At 39.1% G+C, this 22,117-nt stretch overlaps 1 protein-coding gene across 1 annotated transcript in view; it reads left to right on the top strand.

Annotated features, from left to right (window-relative positions):
• Nucleotides 1-22,117, top strand: part of LOC103664303 (phospholipid-transporting ATPase IB) — a 565,982-nt gene that overhangs the window by 392,375 nt on the left and 151,490 nt on the right. The window contains exons 28-30 of the mRNA XM_040621665.1: nt 9,743-9,817; nt 17,151-17,273; nt 19,330-19,408. Of these exons, the coding sequence (XP_040477599.1) occupies nt 9,743-9,817; nt 17,151-17,273; nt 19,330-19,408 (277 nt within the window). The remainder of the gene's footprint in view (nt 1-9,742; nt 9,818-17,150; nt 17,274-19,329; nt 19,409-22,117) is intronic.

The raw sequence follows: 22,117 nt of genomic DNA on the forward strand, positions 1-22,117 counted from the left end.
CGCTTCATCGTTGTAACTCAGAGGCATGGCACAGAGCATAACTTGAAGCAGGATCTTAGTAAATAGTTCAATAACTGAATTTTAAAAATATGGATGATTATTTCCTCATAATTCTCCTCTGAGACAGAAGGCAGACCTTTTCCCCGCTTTCCAGAACAAGAAAATAAGAAAATGTCACACCTTGCTCAGGCCACAGGCATCAGGTGACTGAAGAGGATGGAGAAACAGTATCAAAACTTGCCTTCTTACGACCCAGGCCTGTGGAGCCAGGCACTAAATCTTATCGTCAATATGTTAAAAGCATTACTTTATTGGTTATAAAACACATGTTTTTTGAATATTTGACATAGGTTTTGTCCATAAATGAAATGATCTTATACATATTTCTGCCACTCCTTCTATAATAAACCCCCTGCCGCTGTTCTAACACCACAGTTTGGAACAACTGTGTCATTAATGAACGATACCAGATCCTAACCAATGACCTCCAGATGAAAGGCTCATTATTTCATTACTGGTCTCCAGAGCTGTTTTGCTCCCTAACCCTGTAGCACAGAATTCAGACTGAAGAGTTTAAGCCTTGAACTATAAAAAAATGTAAGTAGTCCTTGACATAATTTGGAGTGATTACATTCTATAGTGCCAAGAATTCCTTATTAAAAATCAATTGAATTGTGCATATGCCATCTGGTCGGTATTATGGTCTTTTATGGGAAGGAACCACGATTTTGTATTCACCTGATGTTCTATTGGGTAAACACGTCATTTCATAAAAAGGTGGGGAATTCTGTAGCACTGAAAAATTAGTGATTAAAGAAACTTGAAAAGTGTTTACTAGACTTTTCTTTATTTAAACTCTTATGACTTTTGAACTATAAGATTTAATATTTTGTATCATTTAGGATTTTAATGGAAAAGAAAGTAAGAAATGTGTATGTGTACATCATATGCTGCATTTATTTTCATGAACAGTTTCTATCTTATATTTTTGAAGCTCTAGTTCCATGAAACAAGACTTAGATTGTCACATTAGTATTTGTGTTGTCCCTTTAGTCAAATAATTTGGATAACGAAAGGCTAGAGGGTTGCTTTTGATTGTCTCCTAGCTTGGTTTCAACTATGTTAGCAACAGATCATAATATTTTAGCTCACAATATTGCAAGAAAATGTTTCAAATCAGAGTGACTGCATTTTATTATGCAAAATGGGGAAGATTTTGGAGCCTGTTTTCCAAAAACACTTTATACTCTAACGTAAAAAGGATCCGGTAGCTTCCTTACATGGCATTAGAGGCTTAAGATTTGGGTCGTTTTCTTAAGTTTTTTGATCTGCTTATGTGCTTATAGTTGTAAAGTATTTTGTTCACATTACAATCTTAAAACATCAGTGTTGTAAATTAGTGGCCGTAAATGTTGACTCAACTCTGAATCACCTTAACTTTGATGTTTTTAAAAAATTCACGTGTTATATAGGGTCTGGTGGTAACAACGACCTATTTGGTACCAGCCATAATATCTGTGATCTTCCCTGTGCCCTGATTTCCTCATTTGTGAAAATTGGGGACAATGCCTACTTGTTAAATTGTTATGAGATTTAAATGAGATATTCATTTGGAATGTTGTGAAGATTCTTGGCACGGAATGTACGTTAGCTTTTATCATCATCAAAAATGCCAAGATAACCATTCTGCCGTATGTGGCTTTCTTTCCATTTGTTCATTAAAAAAAATAAATAAAAATGGAAGTTAGGGGACTAAGGAAGTTGCCTGTGCTCACGTAGCAATTACGTGTTCAAACTAGGATGAAATGTGTTTGGTCAAATCTGTGATCTGTCCTGTGCTCCATTTGAGTGACTTTTCCTCTTTAATGTTAAGAGCCAATATTCTGCATGTATTCGTTTATTGAGCACCTGGACTGCACTCACGGTTGTGAGTTCAAGCCCCACGTTGGGTGTGGAGCTTACTTGAAAAAATAATTAATTTTTAAAAGTGGATCCTCTACACATTACTCCATAACTTTCTGTTTATTTGTTTGCCTTAAAAAGTCCTTACCAGTTTTCTAAGTATGTGGTGTTTGCTGCTAGCGCATCGTACCTGTCCAGGACGTACTCAGGCAAAACTCTCCAAAGATTTTAGAGCTGAAACCCTGCCCATTTATTACAGTAGTCACTATTTAATGCTGACCACTACATCCCATAATTTATTGGACTGAAGACACTTGAGGGGGAAGTTTTTAGAGTATCTTGCTGTTACTACTGTTGTTGTTATTATTATTATTATTACCCTTATTATTTCTGACAACCCTTTGTCTAGAATAGCGTCCCTGATTTTTTCCCTTGATTTCCTGTCTACCTACCTCCCTATCTATCAACTTACCTATTTATTTTGTCTTTTCTTTTGTCAATCTAGTATTATTTCTTTAGCATACATTCCTTTACATACCTATAGATTTAACATTTCAAAAGATAAGTGCTTACTGTTTTACAGACTTGCTTCATTGACCCCCTAATAAAGAACTTCAGGGGCTTTTTTCCCCTCTGCTTTTTGCTTTGTTTTGTTTTCCACTATTACCCATTCTGAAAAACAAGGTAGATTTTTACATACAGGTAATTACATTTATGAGAATGAATTTCTAAAAATAGGACTTTTCGATGAAGTATATGCTTATTTTTTATCCTAATACACATTGCCAGAGCAAATTCCAGAAAGACTGTAGCACTTTGACTTTTAAACAGATATCTGTAATGCCAGTTAATCAGCTCAGACCTGACATGCAAATCAGTAGATCATGATGTGATTGACGCTTTAGCAAGAAACCATACGGCTAATTTATTTAATTATCCCCTATAGGGTACTTTCCCACCTCAGTCCTCTACCCTGGGTCTTGGAAGAACAGAGTCAATCGAGGAACAGGTCCTCCCTTCCCCACATGAGGCAGTCATCTAAGTATGTAGGCTGTTAGTTGAGACTCTGAGTGGCAGCAGGTATGGCCCGCTGAGATGGTGCAATGCGGCCAGGACCTCTAGACGGGAGTCTGCAATTAGCCAAAACGGTTACTGCGTTTTTGGCAGTGAGACAGCAGTTAAAGCAAAGAAGGATCTTTTTCCAAGAAGGAAAAGCCATTTAATAAGTTTGAGTCAGTTTGCTCGTAACAGCCCTACACTTGAGGACCAAAAACCCCAGGAGCTTGGCAAGTCGTCAGTGCTTGGCAGGTCCTCCCACCAACTCACCAAGGCTGAGGCTGGCCAGGCAGAACTTGGCTCCCTCCGCTTTGACTGTATGCATTTAATAGCATTCCTAGTTAACAAGAAAGTGAAGGCAGAGGAATCTTTCTCCCCATTAATCCAGAAGAGTGAAGTGTAGCAGCTCTAAGCGAGCCGTGGTCCGAGTAACTGCACTGTGCGTTTGCACTGAGGGCTGTGTGTTGGGTGTATGCAGCTGGGAGCTCGGGGTCCACCAAAGCTGACCTTCGTGATCAGGAGCCAGGGATGGTTTTTTTTTTTTTTTTTTTGTATATGAATTAACATTTCTAGATGGCTACCCAGTGTGAAAGTCTGTTTTATAGTGGGTCAGGGAGCCATTGCGTACCTGTTTCATGAATAAAATAAAAACTACGTTTGTATAAATTATTTAAAAATACAGTGTGTTCTCATACTTTTTTTCCATTTCACCTATGGAACTCTTGCCAAAATGAAATCAAGTTTGAGTGTTTACAATGTTAGAGAAAACCAGCTAGTGGATTTTGAAATGAGGAGATGGACTTTTGTTTGTTTGTTTCATTTATTTTGGTTTTAATTTTTTTCTCTACAAATATTTCCAAAGAAGAAAACAGGTCTGATCGTCTAACAATGGATCATTTGAATGAAGATTAAAATTGAATTGGAAATGTTGAGAACAAGCTTGTTTATCCTTTTCAAAAAAGCTGCAGCACCACCTGCAACTGATAAAAATTAGTACAAACATATCAAAAATCTTTAAAGAGACATGTGGCCAAGCCAGTGCTAACTTGGACAGAATCAGAGCACTGGTTGCTTAGAGGAAATATACCAGCATTCAGCTAATCAAGGATGTTAATCTGAAGTAAAAATTAAAATATTTTACATGGTTCAGGATTGCTTGGAGCAGAGGTTAATGCTGGGAAAGAAATGGTTGATTTCTTCAGATTTTTTTCTCCTATTATGTATTTTCCACAACATGAGTGTCTTAGTTACATGAAACTCACTCAGGCTTTAGAATAATTTCTCATTAGCAATAAGATCTATTTCCGGTTTAAGGATCTAAATTTGTGAAGTTCTGGATTCATATGCGGTACTACCATGGCCTCTAAAGACTAGAGCCTGTGGTTGTATGTATGAGGTCAGGCCAGGCCAGAGTTACTCTAAAAGAAGTGAAGCGTTCTTAACCCACAGCCTGTCAACACAGATAGAAGCATGCCTTCATGCAATCTGTCACATATTCTTTTGCTTGTAATAAACATCTGTTACACCGAGATTTCTAAGTTTTATCAGGTTGACCTAATAAATGTATTTTTCACCCAATAGTAGCAGTATTGATTGACATCTTGGACCAAATAATTCTTTGTTGTAGGGAGATGTCCTGGGGCTTGTAGGATATGCAGCCAAATCTTTGGCCTCTATGCACAAGATGCCAATAGCACCCTCACAAAGGTCTCTAGACATTGTCAGTGTCCTCAGAGGAAAAACCAACCCCAGTTGAGAATTACTGCTTGAAGCAGTTATGTAAATAGAACAGGAACATGTTTTGAAAAGTTCAAAATTGTACAAGAGGTATGAGACTCCATACTACCTCCTAAAGAACACTTCTGCTGCCTAAAGATAATGAATTTTACGGTTCTCCTATGTCTTCCAGAATGTTGTCCTGTAAAAGCATATATATCTATTCTGCACAGTCATGACCATTCAACATACACCTTGATATTTTTCGTTTTAATGTATCTGTAAGACTTTTGTATTACAGCACTTACGGTTTTATATTACTCTTTTTTAATGTCTGCACAGTGTTGCATTGTTACAGATGAACCATAATTCATTTAACTAGCTATCTGTGTACATGTGGGTCCTAATTTTTTTTATCCTTCTGAATGCCATGGTAAACGTCCTTGTATTTTCATGTTGAATACTATGTGATTACAACTATAAGATATCATTTAGCGTATTCCCTAAAAATGGAATCACTAAATCAAAGGAAAAGTACATTAAACATATTTGTAGACAGTGTTACACTAGCATCTGGGTATGAGGGTAGCCATTTCCCCAGGTTATGAAACTTTAAGTCTTTGCTCATGATACCCCTCTCTGTGTGTATGTCATAAAAAGTGAGATTTCCTGTATTTATAAGTTGTTTTTCTTCCCCCTGTGATCATATTGCATATATTCTTTGCCTATTTCCCTATCAGCTTATTGAGCATTTTCTTTTTCATTTGTAGGAACTCTTTATATATTAAGGAAGTTAATCCTTTGTCATTTTAGATATTACAAATATGTTTGCACTATTTATTTTATTTAAAATTTATTAACATTTTTCTTTATAGAAATGAATTGTTTCAAATTTAGCCCTCTTTTGGTATAATTTCTGAACTTAAAGTCTACAGAGTTTTACATACAAAAGTGCTTTTTTTCCCCCTGTTTTCTCCTATTGCTTTGAGTTTGGTTTTTTATGTTTAACTATTCAAGCCATCTATAATTCATTTGAGTATTTAGAGTGAGACCAAAATACCGTATAATTTTTTCTAAATATTGTATCATGCTGTTGATAAAATTGCCTCATATTTGGGTACAGAATAATAAAGATAGATCCATTCTTGGTGCTTGCAAAGAACCAAGAGAGGGCTATTATAACTCAGTGAAGGTGAAGCAGCGCTGTCTGGACAGCAGGCGAGGACCTGGTCTATAGGGCTTTGTGAGTCAGGGCTATGAATTTGATCTTATTCAAATAGTGTTTCTTTTTCATGTTGGTTTCACATGTTTCTCTATATATAGTATATGTTTTGATTTTTTTAATCCACTGAAAATTTTAAATTTTCTGTATTATTAGTACAACAGACACACTATTACTTCCATCGTTACATTTTCTGTCATGTTTTTAGCTCTTAATGTTTCCTTGGTTTCTATCTTTTGTTGAAATTCTTGTCCTGTGTTACTTCCCTAAGGACTTGTAAACATTCCCACTGGCCTCTGGTATTGTATACTGGGGAGAAACGTGAAGCCAATTGATCTTTCCCCTTGTAGGTTAGCTGCTTTTTCTGCCAGAATATATTAAAGTAGCAATCTTATAAAATTTTAACTCATTAATTCACATATCAGGGTACCAGTAGGTGTTAATCTTTATCTGTGGTTTTGTTTCCTGGGGACAAACGTTCCTCTCCCTATTGGCTGAGTAAGGTATTAGAGTATTTTAGAATTTTTCTTTTATTATATCGTTGAACATTTTTTTCTATTCCAGGTTTGTTTGTTTGTTTGTTTTTTTAAGTTACGCCTTTTTGGAATTTTTTGGTTATCTTTGAGAGCCTGTCAGTTTCTCTTAAAATGATTGTTAACCTTTTGTGCTTTGTTTGACATTTGTTTTCCCAAGCCCTCCCTCCCTATCCCTAAGTGTGGTGTCAGCAGTATCAGTTCCGAGAGCTATCCCCCTTTATGTGCCTTTTATCTGCAACATTGACTATTTCTTTTTTTTTAAATAATAATATTTTTTATTATGTTAGTCACCATACAGTACATCCCCAGTTTTTGATGTAAAGTTCCATGATTCATTAGTTGTGTATAACACCCAGTGCACCATGCAATACATGCCCTCCTTACTACCCATCACCAGCCTACCCCATTCCCCCACCCCCCTCCCCTCTGAAGCCCTTAGTTTGTTTCCCAGAGTCCATAGTCTCTCATGCTTCATTCCCCCTTCTAATTACCCCCCCTTTCTTTATCCCTTTCTTCTACCGATCTTCCTACTTCTTATGTTCCATAAATGAGTGAAACCATATGATAATTGTCTTTCTTTGCTTGACTTATTTCACTTAGCATTATCTCCTCCAGTGCCGTCCATGTTGCAGCAAATGTTGAGAAATCGTTCTCTTTGATAGCTGAGTAATATTCCATTGACTATTTCTTATTTGTTTCCTTCTTTGATATCTTAGACATCTTATTTTAGCTCTTGTTTCAATGAAAAGCCATATTTTCTTGAGTAATTCTGTGCTTGTCAAGAGCATTCAAGATATTCTTCTGCCCTGTGACCTGGTTCTTTCTGTAGAGATTATTTCGTATCATTGTCATTTAGTCATCTATCATATTATTTCATAGACATATATGTTTGTGTTTTCCTTCTTATTTTCTGATGATGTCTAGGGAAGAGGGGCTGCAAAATTGTCTCGGAACACTTTGTCATCAAATGTTCTGCCTCTTCCGCACTGATCACCTGTCGCTTTGCAGCAATAAGCACCTCCCTCACCGCCATTTCTTCTCCTCTGGCGAGTTGGGGGGAGTCGTATATCTCACACTGAATGTGTGTATGTTATGGGTTTTCTGTTAAATGAGTTTGCATGTATTTCTTTTCAGGTTCCCTTGATCAGTGTCTGCCCAGTTGATGGTCATTTATGCTCCCTACTCTACCCTGCCATCCTCCTCATTGCTTCTTGGGGGGGAACGGCATATGCGTGTACATTGCCCCTCAACCTCAGTTTGCTTGCTATGCTGAATGGGACAAGGGACCTCAGCCATGACTTGGCCCTGCTTCTAGATTTCACCCTTTAAACAGAGTTGGTTCAGCTGTTTCTTGGATTGTTTCCCCTATTTCCTGGAAAACTTTATTCTGTAGGTTTTATCTGCTATCAGTAGTACCCCTTATTTGAGCTAATCTTGTGTTTGTTATTTCCATTCTGTGTGATCTGTATTTAATAAAGGCTATCCCATAGTTTCATTGAAAGTAGCTATTTTCTATTTTCAATTATTTTTGCTGTTTTAACTTGATAGTTGGGGAGGGGGGCGAGCTGTAGAAATATCACTACTCTACCTTCAAAAAAAGACGATGAATTAACTGAATTAAGCAATAAAATAGTTAAGTGTTCACTAGATATTTATCAGTGTTCACTCACTTGTTTGAGTAGGATACAGAAGTATAACACAATCTTGGGGGGAAATAAGGTTACAACTCTTGAAATAAGTCAGATGTGGATCCAGGCTCTCACTGAACTAAAAGCTTGGTTGAAGTATTGATTGTCAAGGCCTCTACTGGTTAGAAAGCAGTGTGATTGGAAATGTTGTTTTAGGGACAGCTAATATTTGAACAGGTGTTGTAAAAAATATTCTGAGTGCAGAACACAGCACAAACTTCTGAATCTTAGTCTCCCATCAATATTTCTTGACTGAGAACAGCCATGCCTCATGGGGACCTCTTAGGAGACAGTTGGATTTAAGAGTGTGTTGGCGTGTGGAAGGATTTTTGAAGGTCAGCAAGGTCAGCAAGCTTATCTTAGGTTTAGGAGAGATCCGTAGTAGTTTTTTTAAACCAGGGGATGAGTTAATAAAAGCTGTGCTTGGGAAAACTTCATCTGGCAATTGAATTGAGGTGTGTTTCATATGATCCCACTGGGGCTCGGTGAATCCTCTGTACTAGGTATCACACTCAGTACAGTTGTGCAGAGTAGGGAACAGTTCCTTTCGCAAGAAGCTTAGTCTGGTGGATTCAAGAAACTGACTTGGAGTCAGTAAAATTTCAGTAGCAGAGCTGATCTCAGCTCTTATTATCATGGGGTAGCTGTTCTGTGCTGCCATTGTAGTTCTACTCTAGTAATAGATTCAGTCTGTCATGGTTTTTACCACTAAGGTGGGTTCTGTGATTCACACAGGTTGCTTTACAGTCTACCTCCAAATCACTGGAATCCTGTTGTACCCCATAAATTTAGATGATTTTAAGCAGCGGCATGTTGTATTTCATTTTTCCATATTTGCTCCCTTCTAAATCAGGTTTTTGTCCATCCTTGTGGTGGCTCGCCCCTCTTCTGTTGCGCTCTTCCTGCTCCACATCTTCTAATTATGCTTCCTGATGTCTCCTTCTCTAAAATATTTTTATGCCATGGCATTTTGCTCCGCAGTTGTTTTTATGTCAGTCTTGCTTAATCAATTAGAATTACAGTCCGCTTGAAGACATAAACAATTGTCTACATTTTATTTATTTATACATCCCATGTTACTCCTGAAGATGATTTGAGCATGTTCCTTCCATATTACCGCGTTTTGACCTTCACTGAGGTGGTGGACATCTGATTAAGGAAGGTCGATATTTTATGAGCTAAGCACACAAATGACCTAGAAAGGAGCTTTTGTTGTTTTTTATTTATGGTTTTTATCTGTTTGAAAGTCCTACAAAGATAAATCCTATTTATCAAATCAATTTTATAGGGAAAAAAAGCATGAATTTGAGACTCTTCCAGTCAATGAGAAGGTATTGCCACAAAACATGTTTGATATAAATTAAATATAAGTTGCTTTTCTGTAAATATGTGCACATTACCAAATCGATGTATGCCTTCAGTATAAATGTCCCTGAAAATATCAGTAAGTGTGATATTGGGAACTTATATTTTATGAAAGAATGACCGCCACGTCCTGTGGCTCTTTATCCCTCAGCAGCTGTGTCCAGCTGGTGGTCCGCATTCCCCCGCTACTTCTTCAGTGAATGGAAACATTTAGGTCAATATTGATATAAAACTTCTTGAACTTTCTTCTCTTTCAGCTTTGGTTCGCCTTTGTTAATGGATTTTCTGGGCAGATTTTATTTGAACGTTGGTGCATCGGCTTGTACAATGTGGTAAGCATTCTCCATCTCTATCAGATAGCATGCGGAACTTCAGTGACATTCCTTTACTGTTTATGTCTGGGAAGTGTATCTAAGTCAATCATCTGTATACATAGCAGGCGGCACAAATACATCTTTACAGCCTTTGTTGCTGCGACACATCCTGCAGAAGCCCAAGCTCTCCACACATGGTTTCAATCATAGCAGATCATTCTTGAATAACCCCATGAAATTATTAACCCATATATCTTGATAATAGACCCTTGTTACCTCCTTACTAAATGCCTGCACAACATTTCCATGTTTTTAGCTCAAGTAAAAATTTCTGAGCTACATCTCAACCCATTTCACTTCATAATTTTATTTCAGAATTCCTAAGCATAGACACGCATATATAGTACGTAATCTACTGTCCTTTTTGTCCTTCTTAAAAGAGTATCTGTCCTTGTGGAAGAATGTTTTCTTCCGCTTCTAGTGCTAAAATAATGCTGACTTCCAGCTCCCATGGTGAATGGTAATCAGCTTGTTCGGTATTTTTCATGATTTTAGAGTTCTTTTTTCATTACTTCACTACTGTGGATTCAAAATCTAGAAATAAATATAAACTACAAGCCAAAAATGACGAAGTGTAGCTACTTAGCTTTTTGTTGGGCAGCGAGAACTAAGGGGCTTATAGCCTGGTGCTTTAGAGACCCAGCATGCAACATTTCGAGTTGCACTTTCCCATGTCTTTTGGACACTAACTCTGACACTGCCTGTCCTGTGGGAGTTTATAGTCAGAAGCAGCCATCAGGGGTCGGTATAGGTGGCAGTTACCAGACATACAGGATACATCATAGTGCTATAAATATTTACAGCTTGTATACACGTTTGTGGCTGCAGGTTCAAGTCATCTGTCCACTCAGTCTTTTATTTTTTATTTTTATTTTTTAGCATCTACCATTCTAGGTGTTGGGTATAAAATGCTGCATATGATAGGTTGCTCCAGCCCTGTGTAGCTTGACAAGTTAAAAAGGTCAAATGAATAGACTAAGCGGCCACTGAGCCTGAGTTCAGTCTTGAGTTTAAACAGTGTTGGCCAGTTAGGAACTGTGCCACGACCGAGTGTGCTAACACATTTGTTGCTAATACTTAGGCTCGAAAGGCAAAGGTGACCATAGTGCGAGCAGGGCTGAATCAATGCCCGTTCATTACTGTGCCAAAACAGCTACTCTAATTCATCTACCACATGGATAGAAGCTCAGGGACCTCCCCTCAGACAGATTGTCAACTTTGCAGAACTTAAAACGATTTTGAGTTTATTAAAATTATGCTGACTGCTCCATAATGATTTAGTGCCAGAAAGGGCCAAATCCATGCCCATATACATATTTATAAATAGGAAGCCGAGACCTGTGAGACTGTACTTTAGAGCTAAGAACTGGAATACAAGTCACCTGGTCACACGAGGCATGGAGGCTAGCCCTACTTTTATGCTCAGGCATGACAGCTGGTTTCTTTTCTTAGCTCCGTGCAGCCTTGGGCAATTCAAATTAATCCAACAAACTTGTATTGAGGGCCTGCTATGCATAAGATGCTGATAGGCTAGGGGACAGCATTGGTCAAAGCAGGGTCCACACACCACTTAGAATAACCAGGATTTGTTTGAAGATGCAGATTCCTAAGCCCCATCAGAGTTTCTCAGAGATACTGAAAAAAACCCAAAATTTTAAATACATTTTTTTTAGTCATGGTTGTGCATATGAAAGTTTAGGACCCATGATAAACTTTGATCTCAGAGTTGGGAATGTGTGGTATGCTCTTTGTGTCCCCCAGACTACAGAAAAGAGAATATTGCAATAGAGAAGTGAATTGCAAGGTGAAATGGCCCTATGTCACTACAGGTCCACAGAACAGGTGTTAGAGTGAGATGCCAACCAGTGGTGGCAGAGTTGGGATGGTCAAGGGTCTATGAAGTGGTGTTAAAAAGGTGTTGGTCTCCAGAACTCAATCATGCCAAAAGGGCCAAAGCTTTTGAGAAAGTGGAAACTTGTCCCCATAGGAATTGTTTTGGGGCGGGGGGTTCCTGGGTGGCTCACTCAGTTAAGCATCTGCCTTCATCTCTTCGGCTAAGGTCATGATCCTGGGGTCCTGGGATCGAGCCCCATGTCGGGCTCCCTGCTCAGTGGAGAGCCTGCTTCTCCCTCTCCACTGCTTGTGCCTCTCTCGTGTTCTCTCTCTCTCAAATAATAAAAAAAATCTTAAAAAGAGATATTGTTTTGGTAACTTTTATTTGAAATAAATTGAAACTTAGAGAAATATTGCAGCCAGAGTATGAAGAACTCCTGTATTAGATTCCTAGTTATTAACATTTTGTCCGCATTTGCATTATCTCTCCGCACACATGCATGTGTGTGCACACACCCCGCGGGCACACGTGCGCACACCATAGACATGCGTGTGTATGCACACACCTCCACGGGCCCTCCTGGTACACACACACCAACACACTTCATTTCTGAACCACTTGAAAATAAGACATCAGCCCCCCTTACTGTTTAATACTTTGGTGCATAGATGCTAAGACCATTCTCTTAACTAACCACAGCATAGTGATTGAAATCCAAAGTTTAGCATGGATACAATACTATTACTGATGCATGTGAGTCCATATTCCAGTTTTTGCCATTGCTGTTCCAATAATGTCTATTTAGTAGGTTTTTCCCACTCCAGCCTCACTGCACCGAGTACAGGATGGTACAAGAGGCAGTTTGGGACATCTGAGATGTTCACCAGTGACCCCTCTTCTGGGCTGGATTTCCTCTTGCCATTTTCTCCAAACAGTATTTCTGTCTTGCTTGTCTTGCTTTTTCTTCTTCTGTATTTACTCTTTATATTTATATTTGATTCCCCAGGCCAGCTAAAGTAGTGAGTCATCATTTCTCATAGCAGATTAAATAGCATTAAAACTGACTTGAAACTCTTAAATCTCTCAGAATAATGAATGAATGCCATCCCATTGGATTCTCATTATTCCATAATCAAATTTCTCCATCATTTTATTTTATGGTTACAAGAACCACTGTGATCAGATGGATTTCAGTTATATTTCATCTCTTATTTTATTAAGAGATAACTCTTAATGTGTTTTAAACTGTTTCAAAAATTTATCCCATTTAATCTTATGAAGCCAGCATAATTTGAAGAAAAAACTGTGAGCCAACCTCGCTTGTAAACAGAATTATAAAAATTATAAATAAAATAGCAGCAAATAGAGTTCAACCAAAGAGTAAAATATTTGACCAAGTAGCGTTTATTTCAGGAATATAGGAGGTTCAAACTTTTTAAATATTTCTAAATATCATTATATCAACAAAAGAAAAAGAAAAACCTGATCTCATCAGTAGATGCTGAGGAAGTATTTGAGGCAAGTCAGCTGCCATTCCCCAAATTAGAACTCTAAGTAAAATAGGAAAGAAAGAAGCCAATTAACTATAATTCAGACTACTAAAAAAAAGAAAGAAAGAAAGAAAGAAAGAAAGAAAGAAAGAAAGAAAGAAAGAAAGAAAAGCATCTTGCCATAAATGGTAAAATTCTTAAATGATTTCATTTTAAATAAGAAATTAGTCAGGGATGCCTGAAATCACTATATAATTCAGCATTGTTTTTGGAATTTTCAGCAACTGCCAAGAAAATAACTATTACAAATACTAGAAAAAATGATTTCTCTGCTTATACAAATATGCACACAAAAAGTGGCCTTTTAAATGTGTTCATAAATGGCTGTATATCTAGAAAACCCAAAAGATACCAGTAAGTAAATTCTAGAATTATAAAAGAATTTATAAGGTGACTAGATCCATAGTAAATATATAAGAAACAATAGCTTTTTTCTATCCTAGCAATCAATAGTTTTTTTTTTTAACTCTAGCAATGAGCACTTGGAAATGCAAAGGTATAATAATCACTTTCATATACATTGCATAGGAATAATTTTTATAGTACCAAATAGGAAAAAAAGTCCAAAATCTTTTTAAGTATACAAAATAGAGTTGAACAAATAGAAAGGCATATGATTCTTTTGTATGAGAAGACTGTATCACACACACACACACACACACAAAAAAAAAACTCCTCTAAATTGATATATAAATTTATGTATTCCAAGTAGAACCTCCGTGATTGTTTGGTGGAGGGGAGGGAGTTGCATTAAATGATATCGAAGTATAAATGGAATTAACACATACCTGAGAATAAACATGTAAAGTACAAAAAAGAACAATTGTAAGGGTCAACTTCTCTTTACTGAACATCAGACTATACTACAAACCTGTTGTAACCAAGTCAATGTGATGCTGACCCAAAACTGGACTAATAAGTTAGGGAATCCAAAAGTAAATTCCAGTTTTGGATTCCAGATCTGTAATATGTGAGAATTTAATAAATGTCAAAAGTGCTATTTTAGGTTAATGGGAAAAGTTTGCATTGGTTGTGTTCTAACAACTGGCTCTTCATTTGGAAAAAAATAAAACTGGACTCCCGTCTTATATCACATACATAAATAAATTCCAGATATGTTAAGGCTTACATGTGAAAAATGAAAACTGTAAGCTTCCTTGCAAGAAACTCCTGAAAACTTTCATAACCATAATTGGACACTCAAAGCTCTTCTTGACCATATAAAAAGTAAACGCTTTTATACGACAAGAGAAACTGTAAAGAAAGCCAGGAGACAGAGTGCATTTTATAATATAAAGACAGAATGGATATCCGTTATACTCTAAGAACTCAGGAAAGTGGATAAACCACAAATAGAAAATGGACAAAGGACTTGACTAGACCGTTCACAAAATTGCAAATCCAAATGTCCAACAAATAAATGAAAACATTCTCAAACACACCAGGAGTCAGGGAAATGTAAATTTTTTAAAAAGATTTATTTATTTATTTTACAGGGAGAGAGAGTGTGTGTGTGAGCCAGTGCAGGGAGTGGGGAGGCGGAGGGAGACGGAAATAGAGAAACTCTAAGCAGACTTCGTGCTGAGCTCAGAGCTGGACATGGGGCTCAGTCCTAGGACCCTGAGATCATGACCTGAGCTGAAACCGAGAGTTGGACGCTCAACTGACTGCGCCACCCAGGGGCCCCAGAAGTGTAAATTTTTTAAAGTAAGAGTTAATATCTCTGATTTTTTTAGTCTGGAGAATATTAAATATAACACCTATTGTTGAAAGGGAAGCAGGGACAAGATTACTATTGTCCTGTGTGAAGGGAAAGGTAAACCTTTTTTGAAAGCAACCAAGCAGCATCTTGTTTTTAAAATTAAAATTTTAAAATAAATGCCTTTTACCCCACATATGCCTTTTTACCCCACAGCCCTGTTTCTGGGAAACCTTCCCATATAAATAAAAGATAACGTATATATGTTATAATATATTGTAGATGTTTATTATATAGTGTTTTTGGAGCAAAGAAATGGAAACAAATGAATGCCTATCTGTAGTGAAGAGCTTAAAAAATACGGTGCATTCCTACTATGAATTACCAGGTGGGCACGAAAAAGATTGTGTAGTGTCAGACCCAGTGGACTTGAAGGGCATCCCATAATGCATTGTTTTGTGAGCGAAATATGAGGAAGAAAAATGTGTAATAATGTCTTGTTTCTGTAACAACAAAGAATGATCCCCAAAGAGTATATGTATGTGTATGTGGTATGTTGTAAGCAGGCTGAAAATATGGTAGGTCCTACCGGGCGGTTGGCCATTGGTGAAGGTTGGGATGATTTGAAGTGGATAGAGAGTCAAGTAAAAAAGGAAAAAAAGTAAGGATGGCAGTATCAAGTGTGCACGATAGCACAAGGGTGAGTTGATGTACTAAGAGTGTGCAAAGCTTCTGAGATGTTTGTTAGGAGTACCTCCCTTGAACAGACCACTCGTATTCCTGTGAGAGAGATGAGTATGGCCACTCTTGATCCTTTTATCCTTGAAATCTGAAGAACGTTGACGTCCCAGGGCTGTTTTCCTTTCTGCTCCAGGGTGAGAGCGGAGCCTGCAAGTTTTATTGGCCTTCCTCCACCACATCTCTGATTGCTTTATCCTAAGAGATTTGGAAAAGGCTTATTTATCTGGACTCAGGCTCCCAGTAACTGGTGTCCACAGCATTCTCAGAGGCACACGTCCAGTTCCCACGGGCTTGAGGGCTTGCTGGGTCTGTGGGCATGGATTTGCTCGAAGCTGATGCTAAACAACGAGCGACCCAGTCTCCGAGCCCTTCCCAGAACCAAGTGAATGACCTGCAGGACTGCTGTACCCTCTGGGCTGGAATGACGTATTTATTCCAAACCTCTTCTTCAGAATCTGGCTTTCTCTTTCCAAAACACAAGGGTGTGTCCACCCCCTGTAGATTACAGGTAAAGGTAGAAGTCTCAGAAGGAACCATCTGCCCAAGAAACTCATTGTCATGGGAACTTGCTGGCTCCTTCCCAGCCCTATCTTGTGCCCTGTCCTCAGCCAGCCACCACCCTGGATGTCCAACCCCTACCCCCAAACGTACCACATGTGTTCAGACCTGAAGCTTTGTGAGGGGGGCCTGTTTTAGGGGAGTCCTTCTTCCTGTGCCCCTCTCCCCGACATCCCTCTTCCTCCTGCCAAATCCCCTAGGTCCGGAACCTTACAGGTCAGGCACTCTGGTCCCAGAATCCTTTCCTGACTCTCCCTTCTCCTCCTCCATCTTCACCCCGATGAGTAGTTTTACAGAGCGCTGTGTTTCATGTGTTTATTTATACGCCTGCTGCCGGCTGCCCGTCTCCACCTCTGTAGTAGACGGAGTTCCTGGAGGTCAGGGACCTGCTTCTTTTCCTTCTTCTTCTGTCTTTAAATCTCCGTACCTATTTCTGGTGCTTATCACAGTGTCTGGCCCATAATTCATTCCCAATAAATGTCTGTCAGATGTATAAATGGATGAAGTACATCGTGCTTCCTGAAATCTGAGTATAAGATCAGGATGGGAAGTTGTAAAATTGTGCCTCAGCCGACGCTCACGGAAAGCACGACACTTCACAAAGCCACCTAAATCACCGCTCATTTGACAAAGGAAGGTAGTTGTTAATTTAACATGATTTCTTAGCTAATCGAATATTTATGGTGTTGTTTTTAATGTCCAATGGATTCATTTTATGCTGATTAAAGTAACAATTAAAAATGGTCTTTCATGCACTTTCTTTGTTTGGAGGGTGTCTGGGGAGTTGTGAATCATTGAACCTCAGGTTCGGACTTGACTTAAAATTAAGTCATCATTCCATAGAACGGAAACACCTAAGCCAGGCGAATCAGAACGTCCTCTTTTAATGGCTTATTGTTCTCCATACAGATTTTCACCGCACTACCACCCTTCACGCTGGGAATCTTCGAGAGATCTTGCACCCAGGAGAGCATGCTCAGGTTCCCACAGCTCTACAAAATCACCCAGAACGCGGAAGGCTTCAACACAAAGGTACACGGTGTTATTGCACAATTGTCAGCTCAGAAGGGCATAAGCACTGCTGTATGTCTTCCAGCTCTAGTTATCTGCCTGGGAGAGAGCTAATGCATTAGAGAGAACATTCGAGAAGACGTGAGACCCCTGCCCTCTCCCAGTATAGCAAGGCAGTGAATTCAAGATGGCAGCTCGGAAAGGAAGCTTCCATGTTGCACGTTCAGTTCCTGCTTGTCGACTCCTTTCCTCTTGTCCACATGTGGCCACCAGCACCCATGGCCCTGGGGCCTTTAGGATCAGCTATCAGAGACTCCCCTTTACCCTTCATAAAGCCCTGCATTGAGGTGGGCTGGGAGCTTGCCTAACAGAGTTTTCTCTCCACCATGCTTGGTTTTTCCTTTAAAAGAAAATGTTTCTTTCGCTAGTGAGAAAAATTGGCCAAATGTCAACACAGGAACCAAGTCAGTCCTAGGTACCTTTTTTTTTTTTTTTTCAGACTGGAGAATCAGAGGAGAGAAAGCCCCTAGACCTAAAAGGCATAAGCAATCCTGTGAAGGGCCAAGCAGAAGCTGGGTTTGGTGTTGCCAGGATTCGCAGTCAGGACTGGCAAAGGGAATCTCACGGGGCTGCCAGTCATAGCTAGGGGGCAGAGTGGTTGAGGGCCACTGGCCAGAAGGAAAGACATGTGCCTGGCTCGGTGCAGGATGCCTGTATTGCCATGTTTCTGTCTTAGATTTTTGTGCAGGAGGGGATTAGGAAGTTGAAACAGAGGTTCACTGAAACATTTTAACAGAGGTCGGTGAAATTCCTGGGCATGGGACGCGTGCGTGATTTGCTTGGGTAGCCAATGGGGCCTTGGTAAGGATGCCAAGGGGTGTCCTCTGTAGGAGAACAATCTCTGAAGCCTTCGTTTTGACCCAGGTATTACTGATGGTCTTCCTTCAGAGCTGCCTTCTTTTGAGGAGAGCATAATAGGCGCATTCGAGCCTGGAAAAAACAAAATGGATCCTATTGGTTCTAGTGTCTTCCATACACAGGAAGACTCGAATGAAAAATTGTATCAGCCCCTGTTTACTATGATTTTATCAATGGGAAGCATGGCCTGTTGGTTCTGCATTCTTTACATAAACCTGGTTTTTTTACGGAGCTTGAATTCAAAGACCCTGTAAGATGGAAAGAGGGTAGGGAATGGACCCACTTAAAAGGTAGTAGAGCTGAGAATTTTTTTTTTTTTTTGAGGGGGTGGGTGAGAAGGTCAGGGAGAAGGAAGAAAAAAACTGAACATTTAAAAACAGAAAAAGCTTACAATTTTTTCTCTTTTCTTTTTTTTTTTTTGTTTTGTTTTTTTTTGTTTCCCTACCACTATTTAGGATCAAACTATATGACAATCCCCAGCACAATCTGTAGATTTTCTGAATAATTTTGAGCTGGCTTTAGTGTAATAGTTCTGTCATCTCAGTAGTTAAAAAGATCATTGAAATGCATTTATGAAACTATAATTTAGGAGGAACTAAACTTGTGTTCTTCTGTTTGACCTTTCAAGTCCTTAAAGAGAATTTTTAAACGTGCATGATATTAACCAAACTCTTAGAAATTAACAAGTTGCTCGGGAGGGATTTTAAAAAGCAGAACGAAAGTCAGAGCGCCTTGTAAGAATCTACATTTAAAGTGTTTTTAATGCTTTCAGAAAGTCCACAGTTCCTGTCTCTTGTTAACAATTTTGACCTAATACCTTTCTCTTTCTAGATGATTGTAAAAGTCTGTTGTCTTTTTTTTATGATTCTAAAGAAAGGATTATAATGCATTTTTTGGATGTGGGCAGATTGTGTATTGGTCTATGTATCTGTGCATATATATTTAGGTCTTTGCAACAAGGTAATATTATCTGGAGATAGTCCAGTCATTTGTATGTAAAAATGAGGAAATCGGTATTTTTTTAACTTCAAGAATAATACGCTGCTTCTGGAGCTACGTAGCCCGCTGCCAGTATCCTTCACAATGAGGCGTTTGTTGAGTTGCACAGAGGTCAAGAGTTGTGGGCAGCTCCTGACTCCCTTGGTTTGTTTTCCCTTAGGTTTTCTGGGGTCACTGCATCAACGCCTTGGTCCACTCCCTCATCCTCTTCTGGTTTCCCATGAAAGCGCTGGAGCATGGTAATGGCTTCATGATTTCAACTGTCAGCAAGTAGCTCTGCAGTCCCTCTGGTGCCAGTTGTTCACAAATTTTTTTTTCCCAGTTCTGCAGACTGAGAGATCACACGAACACATTTTAGAAGAAAAACATACCTAAAATCTAATGAGAGCTAGGGCTCAGGTTTATAGCTTGTAGGTTTCATCCATTCTGGCTCTGAGAGCCCATTTTCTTTCCAGTTGCCTGGAGAGTTTAAATGCTAGGAATTCTACACTTTATTTTTAATAACTGTTTGAGTTGAGGATCTTGAAGCCAAGCACTGTACTGTAATGAAACATTGATGCCTCTCGTCCGCGAGTTTGACATTTTCTGTTAATTACTTGGGCTTTCATTTTCTAACCTCACATACAGCTATGCAGGATCACTCAAATCTTGGGAGGATCTAACCTTACACCTAGTTTCTTGAAAGCGTCTCCTTTCTTTGACATATTTCAAGCAAACTTTGAAAGTTTGAGGCCTGATTCTCTCGGCTGGTTTTAGTCTTTCCTCCAGCTGGAAGAGGACGTGTGAGACACGTGGCTGCCTGTATTCGCTCAAACTCCTTAATGCGTCCAAAGAGCTGCCTCCTAAAGAGACACATCTTTTAGTCTGAGGAAAGGAAAATGGATCATGAGAATGCTACTCTTTCATCCCGCTCAAATAGTAATCATCCCCCTGGGAAAAATGACTCCAAATGTTGACGAGACAAGGCCTTTTATTGTTCAGAGAACCAAAGAATATAAAGCTTCCAAGCCTCTTTGTTTCTGTGTCAATCTGTTTTGTGCTTCAAACAGAAATGATTCATCCTCACTGATATTCTTTAACCTATTAAATACTGACAGTTAGAGAAAATGCATACACAGCCAATTTATTACACCCTATGACCTGTTCTTTGAGTTTCATCGACCTCCTTTTCCTTCAAGGGTCCCTAAGTCTCTAGATCAGGAAATAAAATTTTCTGCTTCTAGCCCTCCACCCCCCACAAGGGGCATTCTAGCAAAATCGTCTTCTTTGAACTCTAAAGCTCTCCTGTGTTTCATCTTTACTCAGTGTGGATTTTTATGGATTTCGAGTGAGTAGGGGCTACAAATAGAAGAGTGTTGAATGTGGCTTGTTTTAGAAGCTCTGCCAGTTTGGTGATAGAAGCCGCCATCACTATAGCAGGATGGACTGGGGATGGGAAGCAATTTGTCTGATGAGTGTAAGAACAATTTGCACAGCTGTCCTCTTATCCCTGAGCCCATACTTAGGAAGACACAGGGACTAGCATGGACTAGACCACAAGTACCATCTTCAGGCCCCTTACCCCTCTTTTCTAGACATTGCACTCTGGTCCTAACTCCGAAGTGCTTGCCTTTGGACTCTCAGAAGATTTATAAGATGGTTGTTCACTTGCCTGCTTCAAAAAGCACTAATGTGGCCCATTCTGCAGTAGAGGCGATGGTTTTCCAATCCTGGAGTTAGGATTATATGCTTTGACAGTGTGGTTTGCTGTGTATGGTGGAATTGCTATAGTCTACCTGGATGCCACGATGGAAATCTGCTCATTCACCTGAAAGAGCCTGTGTTTAAAAGCAGACAGACTCCCAAAAGTTATTAATTTACCTGAGAGATAACACCAAGTGAATTGCAGGTACATTTCTGCCACCCTTATCTGCTTCCCTCAAGTTTGGCGATTTGCCTAGTAGGCAGCCCAGAGGATAAGTTTTTCCAGTGTGTATTATCATCACTATCCTCATCAGGCCATTATTTCATATATGTATGAAGCCTTCAGCGTAGAGGTTTTCTTTTAATTGTGTTGTAAACATTAACCTATTGAGTGAAACTCTGTGAGATGAAATAAATTGCAAATATTAATTATATTTGGCAGAGAATTACAGAAAGCCATTGGTGTTCTTGGTCATTAGTTGACTTCCTTTAAAATGAATATTTTAGAATTAATTCCTAAATTCTCACTGTTAATGTGTAGCAAAAATGATTGCATCATTGTTCATTAACTTTATTCATGTAATATTTATGTCTAAGACACTATGGTGGATTCTAAGGGTGATAGGTGAATGAATCAATGTGGGTCTTACTGTCAAAGAGTTTGTAGTCTGGTAGGGAGATTAGATTCACACATGGAAATTTCTAGTACAAAGTAGAAAATAATCACCTCGAGTAAAATACAGATAATGTGCTATGGGAGTTCAGAGGGCGGAGAGAAAACTGCCCTTCATTTGGGATTATTAATGACTTATTAGAAGAGGTAACATCCAGCCTTAGCCTGGAAGTTCAAGTAGGATCCAAATGTGTAGGAATGGAAGGAAGAGCTGAACAAAGTGGGGAATTTCAGGGCAGATGTGGAAAGCTGCAAGGAGTCGATCCCTTCAAGGGTGGAAGACAGGAAAAGGTTTGAGAAGGTGGGTGAAAACTGGACAGCTCAGGGTTTTGAATGTGAGGTTAAGAAGTCAGGACTCAAAGGGGCACCTGGGTGCTCAGTTGGTTAAGTGTCCATCTTCAGCTCAGGTCATGATCCCAGGGTCTTGGAATCAAGGCCCACATCAGGCTCCTTGCTTAGTGGGGAGTCTGCTTCTCCCTCTCCCTCCGCCTGCTGCTCCCCCTGCTTGTGTTCTCTCTCTCTCTCTCTCAATCTGTGTCAAATAAATAAATAAAATCTTAAAAAAAAAAAGTTAGGACTTAAGATGTTAGGT

This window comes from Ursus maritimus, unplaced genomic scaffold (genome assembly GCF_017311325.1).
Source record: "Ursus maritimus isolate PB19 unplaced genomic scaffold, ASM1731132v1 scaffold_10, whole genome shotgun sequence".
Lineage (NCBI taxonomy): Eukaryota > Metazoa > Chordata > Mammalia > Carnivora > Ursidae > Ursus > Ursus maritimus.